Here is a 12,449-nt window from a genome sequence, read left to right as displayed (position 1 = left end):
CATAATTTAATCAATTGCAAAACAAGATATTATGGCTTATTGAATTGCCGTTTTTTCAACGCAGGGCTTGGATAATGATCAACAACATCTCCTGAAATGTACCTGAACTCTGGTATTAACCTCTCACCTCAGGGATGGGATCTGACAGCAGGGTGTAGAGCTTCTCGTGGGCGCTGTCCCGAACTCCGCACCAGCGTGCCGGTTCAAAGTTCTGCCAGATGCGGCCCAGGCAAATGGCCACCCACTGGCGGAGCAAGGGGTGGGGGTCTGACAGCTGCTCCAGGCAGTTGGCTATTAGGTTGCCCTGTAGACAGGCCTCCTGGTGGGGGGGAGAGGAGAGTGAAAGGGCAATTTTAGAACAATTTTAAGGACTGTGAGTAGGGCTGGGCAATATATCGATATATATCGATATCGTGATATGAGACTAGATATCGTCTTAGATTTTGGCTATCGTAATATCCTGATATGACATAAGTGTTGTCTTTTAATGGTTTTAAAGGCTGCATTAGAGTAAAGTGATGTACTTTTCTGAACTGTTCTAGCTGTTCTATTATTTGCCTTTTCCCCACTTAGACATTATGTCCACATTACTGATGATTATTTATCCTCAATCTAAGTGTGAAGATATTTTGTTAAAGCACCAATTGTCAACCCTAGAATATCGGCGCTATATCGATATCGAGGTATTTGGTCAAGAATATCGTGATATCTGATTTTCTCCATATCGCCCAGCCCTAACTGTGAGGTTGAAACAGTTAAAAGGCCATTTGTGTAAGACATAATTTCCCATGGGTTACCACCTATTAAAAACACACTGGACTTGAAACTGTGGTAGTCAACACTGACCTGCCAGTGTTTCATTTTTAATAAAATAACAGTATGTGCATCATACAAAAGTCTTAACCCTGCTGAGCAGCACAGAGGCTCCAGGTTGGGAGCAGACGTGTACCTCATTAGCCGGTTAATCACCACTAACCTGTAACCTGACGGACAACACGATTATGAGCTCTGCAGCAGTGCAACTTATTCCTTTGAACCCCTTCATCCCTCTTCAAATATTCTATTGTGAACAAAAGGTAATTGGTACATCAAGGCTTATGGCAGTCTAAAGAGCGATGGAAGAGCTCTTATTAAAACCCTTTAAAAACTTTCTTTTTCATTACATCAATTGGTGCTGAATTAAATTAACAAGTACTTTTAAGTTGCCTTTGTGTTTCTTCTTTTCGTAAGTTAAGACAAATACATTGCGTTTATTGACTGCTGCTCTCAGTTCCTCTTTTTAACAGATAAACTGTTTTGAGTCACTTTTTGATTCCAATCACTTCCACTTTGCCGTTATTTTGTTCAGTGTCTACTGTCAATAAAACAATTCCTGCGCATGTTTTACGTGAAAAAAACTACCAGAAAAGGAGAGTCTGTGTTAAAGGTCCCATGGCATGAAAATGTCACTTTATGAGTTTTTTTTTAACATTAACGTGAGTTCCCCCAGCCTGCCTATGGTCCCCAGTGGCTAGAAATGGCGACAGATGTAAACCGAGCCCTGGGTATCCTGCTCTGCCTTTGAGAAAATGAAAGCTCAGATGGGCCGATCTGGAATCTGCTCCATATGATGTCATAAGGAGGAAGGTTACCTCCCCTTTCTCTGCTTTGCCCGCCCAGAGAATTTGGCCCGCCCATGAGAAAGAGCTTGTTTTCATGGCTTGAAACGAGCGAAGCATGGCAGTTGGTCAAGGCCACACCTCCACCTTCCACCACACTTCCACATCTTTAACTGGAAATCAGAGTGCAGGAAGTGTTGGGTTTTCATTTCTTAATGACTTCCGATCTGTTCCATTGTGCAGATTTTTTGATCGGTGATAGGATGATGCTGTTAATAAAATGCAACACTTCCGATATAGATGCTTTAGGGTAAAAGCCTTGCAGTGGCTTAAAGTACATGATACCTCCCTTTTCCTGGGAGGCTTTTAATGCTGCAAGAGGCGTTCACTTTAAATGACAGTAGCTTAACATTGATAAAAAAAATCTGCAAAGTAGAACAGACAGGTATGAATGAAAACATTATTTCTGTTAGAAAGAGCAGCGGATTGGCGAGTATGACAATAGTGCTATTGGGGCGTTACTAGTTACATGGACACGCATTACGTAATTTAATTACAAAATAAAGGTAACTGTAATCCGTTACAGTGAAAAAAAAATGTAATTGAATTACAGTTACCTATGAAAATGTTCATGATTGCACTGGGGGTTACATCTGAATATTTTCTGTATAAAGCTAGGCTATATGTTGAATAACATTATATTTGTTGCTTTGCATGTTTTTCATGTGCACAATGTCTTCTTTTGCCCTGTCCAGCCACAGCTGTTTAGTAAAGTTTGATGTTATTCTGATGAGGAAGGGTTGAGTTTGCACTAACAGCAAATGGCAAACTAAAAATGGGCAGATCAGAAAACACGGACAGAAATTACTAAAATCTAACAAAATATACGTAAAAACTGAAAATTAGGAATAAAGACCTGCCTGTTTGGTTTCTTTTGCAGTTGACATAAATAATGGCATTTGTGGTGACTAAGAAGTTATGTTAATCTAACAATATATCTAACAATGATCTAGTCATATCAACAACACAACAGTCATGTGCGTCAGCACTCTGATGCTCCTGGCGAACAACAACTCACACCCACGTGAGCCACAACAAATAGAACCGTTTGGTGTGCTCAGAAACCTTCTTTGTCTCCTACAGATTGAGGCGTCATAAAAAAAATATTTTATCAGCAGCGACACAATGCGCTTTCGTCTCCTCCCGTCCCCCCCATGTCTACTTTCTTCACGTGCCTCAGATCGCTAGTATCTGGTTCCCTCAGCTCTAAACAAGTCTCCCAGCTGAACACCGAAAGCTGGAATATTAAGACGGCAGTGCTCGCTGACATGTTTGCAACAGTGAGCAGTAATGAGCGCTGTTATTAAAAGTAAGAGGGGTAAATAATGGAGATGCAGGCAGAGAGTCTCTATGTAATGTTTTTTTTTTTGTGGGGTAGGGGGGGGTGCACATCTATTATTTACAGGTCTGTGAGAGAGGTAGGAGCATTTAGGAACTGTGGTATGGAAGAAGAATGGGTGTTTCTGAGCTTGAGAGCACATATAGCTTTTTTGTCACATTTATATTATGTTGAGAGAGAGAGAGAGAGAGAGAGTACTGTCAGGTAATAAAGAAACAATATGTCAAATGACATTTGCAACTAGACAGAAAAATAGCTGCAGAGAGCAGGAGAGTGGATGCAAAAGGGAGTGATGGTGGAATATTTCTTTGTGGAAGTGTGTGTGTGTGTGTGTGTGTGTGTGTGTGTGTGTGTACTCCATGAAATGACAAGCTACATCATCCCAACATCGCACCCCTGGACGTTTGATCAGCATCCGGCACAAAAGGCTTCTGGGATTGAACACCGGAGGCCAGGAACAGGCCGAGGTGACACTTGCGGTGATAAAGTGTCACCATGGAGGTGGCTGGGACGGAGACGGAGATTATAGAGGTGGTTGTTGGTGACAAAACTGTCACATAACCAATATCTCCCAGAAACACACAATGGGCGATATAAAACAATCTCTCAAAGTGACGGCTGGCCCCGAAAGAACCTGCTGAGGTTCTGGTGAGGGAAGTGCATGAAAAATTTGGTTCATTTTCCGGTTGGGCTACTGGCAAGCAAAAGCACAGCAGTGCGGAAATACACACGTATCCAACACACACGCACACGCACACGCACACACCTGTCCTGTGTTGTAGCTGTTGACGATAACAGCCAATATGAAGACAGCCATGGTTCGATGCTCAGCCTGTAACAAAGAGAAGGAACAGTGAGATCTTATCTTATGTCAAAATATCTACTTTCATACTACAGGCGGACGCTTTTCTGTTGAACTCTTCAACTCCTTTCAGTAAAGTAATAAGCTTAGCCTCAATATCAAAGGAGAGGAAAAATATGTATCGCTTTCTATTATATTTTTACAAAATCCCACGTGTCACTTTCTTCACAAATGGGACTGGCAGATACTCACTGGCATATAACTGTCGGCCAACACCGACAGGAAGTACTTGTGTCCGTTGTCTTTCACCAGGTCAGCTTGACATGACTGCAGAGACAGAGAGAGACAGAGAGAGACACACAAACAGGAAAAAGTTTCACTTCATTGCAGATGTTGCTTCAGGTCACTTTATACTCACACAGAATTCACAGCATTCCTGTTATAGGGAGCATTTGTCTGTTTCTCCCATGGCAGTGCCTCCAAACCATGAATGCATGGCACACAGTTGAATGGTTGTTTTCATTGAAAATGTCCTATATACAGGGTTTCTGCAGGTTTCAACAAGTTAAATATAAGACTTTTTAAGACCTTTATGAATGAAATTTAAGACTTATATCATGACATTAAAGTACGATGAAATGCAGGGTCACGAAAGTACTAGCGAAGTAAATAATTAAGTACATTTATTCAAATTGAATAAAAGCGACAGAGTAATAATAATCTGTACATATACAGCAAATTGTATTTCAACAAAAGAAAGAAAGAAAGAACTACAATACCACAGAATAAAAAAAAGATGGATGTAGGAAAATAAAGACCTGTTTAAAATTATTTAAGAGCTACAACACAATACATCAGCGAATTTAAGACTTTTTAAGGCCTAAAATTTGAGACTTTTTTAAGACCCCCGTGGAAACCATGTATGTAGGCGTATGGGAAAATAAAACTTAAGTTTATTGTCTATGATTCTGAATCATTTAACTTGTTCCAAAAAACATAACTTGATGCTGCTTTAGGATTTATTCGTGTTTTGCAGTCTGCTGCAATATGAAACATAACTTGCAGTTCAGCTTACCGGTTTAGGTCACTGTTTGATTGAAACATTAACATAACTAACTAGAATCATTACTTGTGGTTGTATTCCTCAGCCAAGTTGCAGTTCACATCCATGTCTGTCCAGACACATGTGGTATATGTAGTGAAGACTTTGAAGCAATTTCATAAAAGCATTAAGTGTATTTTTTGGGCGAAATGTGGATGCTTCACACAACTTTTTCAACCGGCAGCACAGAAGATCTATACAATCACCCCAGTTTCAAGATAAGTGTCACCAACTCAGTTTCCGACCAAATGTCTCCTCTTCTGCAGAGTTATGGCGTCGAATGAGAAAAGTGTTTTTGCAGAACATTATGATGTCCCAGTGAAGTTAACCTTTGGGATATAAAATGTCATCATTTCATCCTATTTGACATTTGTGTGAAATGTGAATTCTTAAGTTAGGACAGAAAAACACGTTTTGTGAGGTTACAGTGAACTTTGACCACCAAACCCAAATAATTTATCTAATTACCTAATCAGTTCATCCTTGAGTAGACATTTGTGCCAAATTTGAAGAAAACTTCCCCTCAGGCATTCCTGATATATTACGTTTACGAGAATGGGATGGACAGTGACGGACGGACGGACACCCAAAAACATAATCTCATTTTGAAAAAATGAAGCAATACTTTATTTCATTATCCAAAAATAAAAAAAAATAAAAACACTTGCACTGATAAAACTGGAGCAGCTTTACCAAATTCAGATGTTGAATCCAACCAACCAACCAACCAACCAACCAACCAATCAACCAAGCAACCGACCAGCCAACCAAGAATCAACACAGTCATTTGTTAATTTGTCAAAATGTTGGACCCAAGTTATATTGGTTTAATGAAAGCATGCAGGGTTTGAGTGCACTTGCTCTTTTAGTCATGCAAAATCATTAGGGCTGGATCTGAATATTCGACTATTCAACAGTTTCAACTTTTGGAGAAACGCAACCCGATGTGAGGCAGCATGTAACCAGCGATCAGACTTGTCAGTCCGTTTTGAGGCGTTGTGAGAGTCCTGTACAGTAAACAGGAAACATCAGTGCCTCCATCACTGCAACAAGAACGTTTTAAGGAGTTTTAAGGGTTATAAAAAAACACACACACAAGCACTGAACTGCCCAGGAGTTTGTATAACAGCTGACTGTTTCCTGCAACAACAAAACACAGTTGCTCTGTTTCTTTTCTTTCTCTTTCTCCGTGAAATGAGACCCCCCCCACTTTGAAGAACAAAAAAAAATAGGATTCGGGACTGCCCTAAAAATCATCAGTGCAGGATATAGATTTAGGCCCCTAACATCATGCAATTCATTCACACACACAAAAAATCAGATTCTCAAACATGTTTTTCTTTCATTAGGTGCAGCAGACAGAATTTATATAGCGACAATCAACCTGTGACGTTAAAAAGCTGATAAAACAAAATCTTCAAGAATACAAGAGTTTAGAAAAGATGAGGCCGCATGATTTGAGTGTCTGCGAGCGTTTTACATAACTTACACTGTCCACAGCGAGGATTTTAGCCCAGATGAAAACCAGCAGAGGCCGCAGCTCTCTGGCTGAGCTCTGGAGCAGCTTTAATACGTAGGGGAAGATCCCCACAGACAGGGCCTAGAAACGGAAACACACACACGCACGCGCACGCACACATGTGCGCGCACACACACACACACGCGCACACACACACGCGCACACACACACGCGCACACACACACACACACACACACACACACACACACACACACACACACACACACACACACACACACACCACTGGTGTTTATTGAGCAGTATTTATATTGCAGCCTTGCAGAATGTGTGTCCAAGTGTGACCACCAAGACACACCTGTGGTCTGAAACGTAAACAGGTACACAAGAATGGAATTCAGCTGAGGAGGAGCTGGGATGAGAATTGCAATTTTGACTTGATTTCAAATGTCTGTCCTTTGTTTCAGCTTATAATAAGTGAATGCCAGTGGTATTATTCTGGCTTGCCAGGTTAGTAGTCTGCTGCAGCTAAAAGTGTCCTTTTAACATGGGACTTTGCAGTTTCATTACAAAGCAATTTATTCTCTGTTCAGCATGCTAGCTGAGAGTTAACCTACCAATCATAGTTAATACGCAGCAGTTCTTTTTTTTACATTTCAGGAAATACGTTTTTTCCAAGTTCTTTCTGAGGGATTAATGACAAGATTGATACCACTCATGTCCGTGCGTTTAGCTGGAGCGAGGTAGCAACTAGCTTATATTAGCTTAGCATAAAGACTGGAGGCAGGGGGGGGAAACAGCTAGCATATTAGGATACTTGCTTGATTAGTGTGGGTCAGAAAGCTAAAGCCTCCCATTGTCTACAGATACATTTTTGCACAGAACGAGGACTGTGGATTTTCTACATTTTCACACCATTTAAAAGGCTTCCATTTTCAGCCAATGTTGTTGCTGCTGGGTGTAAATATGATATATATTTAAAACATTTCTAACAGGCACAGTATGTTAACGTACCAGACTGACGGCCCAGGGACCCAGATCCAGAAAGCGCCCGAGCAGGTCCAGAGCTCGTAGCCGATGCACCTGACTGAGGAGGACCTGAAAGAGAGCAGAGGTCAGAGGTCATCTGTGCTGCCTCCAAACCTGAGAGGAAGTCTGAGATTAAAGGAGGAGGAGGGGGAGGAGGGGCAGGAAGGACAGCGGGAGAAACGGCAGAGAGGGTGAGGAGGTGGAGGGAAACAGGTGGCTCTCACACCACTACTGCTAACATAGTGGCACCAGGTCGCGCTTGTTTTCTCTGTGTGTGTGTGTGTGTGTGTGTGTGTGTGTGTGTGTGTGTGTGTGTGTGTGTGTGTGTGTGTGTGTGTGTGTGTACGCAAGAAAACGTGTGGGCGATTGGGTGCATCCTCTTGGCTGCTATTTCACTTGGCTTCTTAAGAAGATACAGGTTTAGAACAATACCTGTGTGTGTGTGTGTGTGTGTGTGTGTGTACATTTTGGTTTACATGTATGACAGGGATGCCAAATGGGATCACGATGTAGTGGTTTTGGCCAAGGAGAACTATTTTAAGCAGGCATATGGTATGTGCTAAAAATGTATATGTATGCGTGTGTGTGTCGTTTATGCAGCACTAAGCATTAAGCATACAGAACAGAGCCTGTGTGCGGGCTGGACACCGGTCCACACCCACTATCCCACAGTGTGTGTGGGAACAAGCATATGGAGGAACCCAGGTACACACACACACGGACATTTTCACCAACACATTATGTATCATTTGTGTTCTCCGTGACTTTACCCTGGCGAGCGTGACCACACCGACAGAAGGAAGCCGAGGGAAGACCGGCCCAGGGTTACCTGCAGCTCCAAGGAAGAGCGTGGAAACATGGACATTTTGGTGTGTGTGTGTGTGTGTGTGTGTGTGTGTGTGTGTGTGTGTGTGTGTGTGTGTGTGTGTGTGTGTGTGTGTGTGTGTGCTCTCTAAGAATAAGAAAAGCCAACAAGCAAGAACACAATGTAAACCTCTTCTGATCCAAGCTTGAAAAAAATCTTGTCACATCTTTTCAAACTGATTTGGCACAGAGAGTGAACATTTTGCACAATGTTAAACAGTCTCTCTCTCACACACACACACACACACACACACACACACACAGTATATTATATATATAATATAAATAAATTGATTGATTAAAACACATTATGTACTTTTCATCATCAGCAATGCTGCTATATTAAAATGTGTAAGAATATATATGTGTGTGTGTGTGTGTGTGTGTGTGTGTGTGTTCCTTATTGGCGTAAAAACCTTTACTGCAATCTCCTTTAGTGTGATGAGTGAGTACTTTGCATCATCATGCTGTGTGTGTACGAGCTGTGAGACACACGCCGTCATGTTATCATATGATGCACACGCGTGCCTTAATCACATCGCTGATGCCTATTGGCAAATGTGTGTGAATGTCAGTGTGCTGCTGTTACCGAAGCCTCACTTTAAGAGACGTTGTAATCCCCTTTGCAAAATCTGTTAATCCTTGATGGATGGAATGGCTGTTGTCAAGACAACGCCGCACCGTATCTCTCACCCCTGAGCTCTGTTGTCCGCCCGTTGCTCATTTCATTAAAGAGCATTATTGATGGAGCACACTCTGTTGCCCATTTCTTGCTATTAACGGCATCTTTCAAATACAGCCAGATTATTTTTTGGCATCCAAATCGCAAATCCAAGAAAGCGCTCGTTTTTTGACTTCAATCTTATGCAAATGTGTGCTTAAAAGGTTATAAAACCTGTTTATGTGTCCATCTGTTACATCAGAGCAGGAAGGAGCCTTGAGATTACTTAGCCCTCGCGGTGTAAAGCTGCATAATGTTGCGGAATCTTAAAGGCTATTGCAGCTTTACATCCTCTCTCTCTTTAAATCCAAATCAACAGCACGCGCGCACGCACACACACACACACACACACACACACACCTCTCCAGTCAGTCTGCCTTTTCCTCAGCTTCTAACGGGTCCGGAGAGAACTGCTGTATGGACGGGCTGCGACTTGCAGTGCGCTGAGTCAGCAGGAAATTACCATTCAACACGGACAGCGGCACACCATTACTACGCTGTGATATAATAAAACACCACAACTGTACAACCCCATGGGATGGGGGTAGGTGGCGGGAGTACGAGGGAGAGGGAGGGGAGAAACATCAGGCCGCTGTAACTCAACAGCTGACGCACACGGCAAGGTTTTAGCCAGATTTCACCCTCATTAAAGCACCCCAAACATATTTAACACAACTACATGGAACACAGTAGCCGCTGTTCCAGTTCAAAGGCTTTGTTGCAGGGTTGAAATGAAGAAAACTGGCCTGTAAAAGCTGAGCTCAATTTAGAGAAGGAATTTTGCAGTCCTATAGTGGCGACCTGGAGGAAAGAGTGTCCTTGTACTGTATAAAGGAGGGCGGTGAAAATAAATAACGAGAGGGAGAGCAGCGGGACAGTAAGAAACAGTAGAAAAGTATTGCTGTAATGGTAATATTCTGAGCTAATGGTGGCAGGTGATGTGTGTGGGTGATCGAGATGCGTTTGCGGCACTGAGATTACTCGAGCATAATGGAGAATGATGCCCTTTTCAAATATGGAATCTACAACATTGGTGGCTTTGTCGATCTGATAAAGAGATGGCATTTTAGAATTCAAACATAAATGATGGATTGGTGATGTGAGCGAGGTGAGATTAATTCAAATCTGCATTTGAACAGAATAAAGAGGGAATATTGGTGTAGGAATGCTGCTGTCCAGAAACATTATGCAAAGTGAAGAAAGCAAAGCAGCTGTCTGCATAAGATGTAGCAGCATATTCCACCATTACAGTGGCTTTAATCACATTTTCTGTTATTTTCATTTTCACTCTCTACACTTAAGTTTGAGTCTTTTGGTTTTGGTTTAATTGAAACCTCGGTTCCTACAGCCATCAGTATCGACTACTAATAAAAAATGTTTTCATAGTGCATACCGAATTATTAATTCAATTTTCAATTTTATTTATAGTATCAAATCATGACAAGAGTTATCTCGAGACACTTTACAGATAGAGTAGGTCTAGACCACACTCTATAAAGCCCCAACAATTCCAATAGTTCCCCCAAGAGCAAACATTAGCAGTGGCTATTGCGACAGTGGCGAGGAAAAACTCCCTTTTCTGAGAATTATAACTATAAGCATAATAAAACAGAATTATCAAAAATCACAGAATTAAACAGGCAGAAAGAGAGAGAGAGAGAGAAAGAGAGAGAGAGAGAAATCAAGTAACTGCCTTTAATGCTGTATATAATGTGTAACGTACTGTATGTACAGTAATAAGTGCACCTTAAAGGAACACTCTGACTTATTGGGACTTTAGCTTATTCACCGTAACCCCCAGAGTTAGATAAGTCCATACATACCCTTCATCTCTGTGCGTGTTGTAACTCCCCCAGCACTAGCTTAGCCTAGCACAGATCCTGAAGGTAACCGGTTCCAACTAGCCTACCGCTCCCAATAAGTAAACAAAATAACGCCAACATGTTCCTATTTACATGTTGTGATTTGTATAGTCACAGCATGTACAAATAACAAGGTCACTATGCTTTTACTATCTAGTAATTGTTGACTCTATTACTCCAACTCTGAGTGAACTCCAGGCGAACTCTCTGCTCCTCACCACAGGGCTTCAGATGAGAAGGGTATGTATGGACTTATCTAACTCTGGGGGATATGGTGAATAAGACAAAGTCCCAATAAGTAGGCGTGTTCCTTTAATAAAAATAAAACTTGATCAGATAAATGGGTATACAAGATTTATAATGACTGTCTTTGATGTTCACGGTCACATAATTCTTTGTCAGTAAAGTCTGAATCTTTTTTCGTTGTATGCTTTGGAAACACAAATGTATTCACATGTCATGCTAATGAAGCAAACTGGAATTGAAAAACTGAAATCAAAAGAGAGAGGGAGATTGGAGGTTTGTGCGTGTGTGTGTGTGTGTGTGTGTGTGTGTGTGTGTGTGTGTGTGTGTGTGTGTGTGTGTGTGTGTGTGTGTGTGTCTGTGCTTGTACCTGCAGAACGATTGGCAGCTGCTCAGGAGGGTTTCTGTTCTCCACACCCATCGTCAACCACACCTGAAACGCCGTCAGCTGCTCCGCAAAGAAAGGACTGTGCTGTGGAAACAAAAGAAAGACACGCAGTCTATCACGATTTTAAGGAATTTATCGAGCTTACTCATTCTCGCTCTCACACACAGACAGACACACTGTAATGAGCCAGTCTGCAGCGACTAGCTTATCATTTCATACGAGCCCTGACACAATGAGCTAAGAAGTGACACAGCACTGCAGTAACGACATAAATCCTGATCTATCATGATCACCTTCCCTCTCTCGCTCTGCTGCCATGGCAGTTTGCCTGATTGATTGGTTGGTTGCTGGCCGCATAGCTATTGATCACGCAGAGTGTTAATATTGCAGCGGGAATTACGACAGCGTTGTGTAGACTGTTGATGGATGTAGAGGGGAAAATATCAACGCTTCGCGGCTGGATGGCTAAATTCATTTGTGCATAATCAAAGCTTAATAACTTTATACACACATACTCACTGACACATTAAAAAAGGTGGTGTGTGATGGTTATGGGCCGAGCTTAGATATTGAGCTGAACGCCTCAAACAGTGGGTATCATGTTGCACTTTGGGGTGGAAATGTAAAACTCTGTATTTTTTCACTAAGCCTACTTAAAATCATGTTTAGTTGGAATCTGCAATCGGATACAAAAACATTTTCTAACTAACATGACAAGAGAAAATATTTATGACTTTAAATTTAGAAATTAAATAAAATAAATTGAATAAATTTAAAAATCTTTCAAAGGCCTTTCTTCAAGGAAAGACTTTTGTTTACCCGAAATAGTGCAGAGAAGGTGGAGGTGCTTATTTCAGTCCTGATTAGTGCCTGCACTCTTTCTCTCAGGCTGCATGATACAGACGCAAGGAGCTCCGCCAATATCTGTGTGCATTCATGTCCATTAATGCAGGTTACTAACTTA

The 12,449-nt window shown here is 41.7% G+C and overlaps 1 protein-coding gene across 5 annotated transcripts in view; it reads right to left on the bottom strand.

Moving 5' to 3' along the window:
• rptor (regulatory associated protein of MTOR, complex 1) overlaps positions 1–12,449 on the bottom strand; it is a 232,561-nt gene that overhangs the window by 75,290 nt on the left and 144,822 nt on the right. For all 5 annotated transcript variants that reach the window (XM_036000319.1, XM_036000320.1, XM_036000322.1 and 2 more), the window contains exons 12-17: positions 11,468–11,569; positions 7,393–7,476; positions 6,391–6,501; positions 4,052–4,126; positions 3,764–3,829; positions 128–319 (exon numbers count right to left, since the gene is read on the bottom strand). In XM_036000319.1, the coding sequence (XP_035856212.1) occupies positions 128–319; positions 3,764–3,829; positions 4,052–4,126; positions 6,391–6,501; positions 7,393–7,476; positions 11,468–11,569 (630 nt within the window). The remainder of the gene's footprint in view (positions 1–127; positions 320–3,763; positions 3,830–4,051; positions 4,127–6,390; positions 6,502–7,392; positions 7,477–11,467; positions 11,570–12,449) is intronic.

Source organism: Sander lucioperca, chromosome 4 (genome assembly GCF_008315115.2).
Source record: "Sander lucioperca isolate FBNREF2018 chromosome 4, SLUC_FBN_1.2, whole genome shotgun sequence".
Classification (NCBI taxonomy): domain Eukaryota; kingdom Metazoa; phylum Chordata; class Actinopteri; order Perciformes; family Percidae; genus Sander; species Sander lucioperca.
This window is presented reverse-complemented; position numbering and strand designations above follow the sequence as displayed.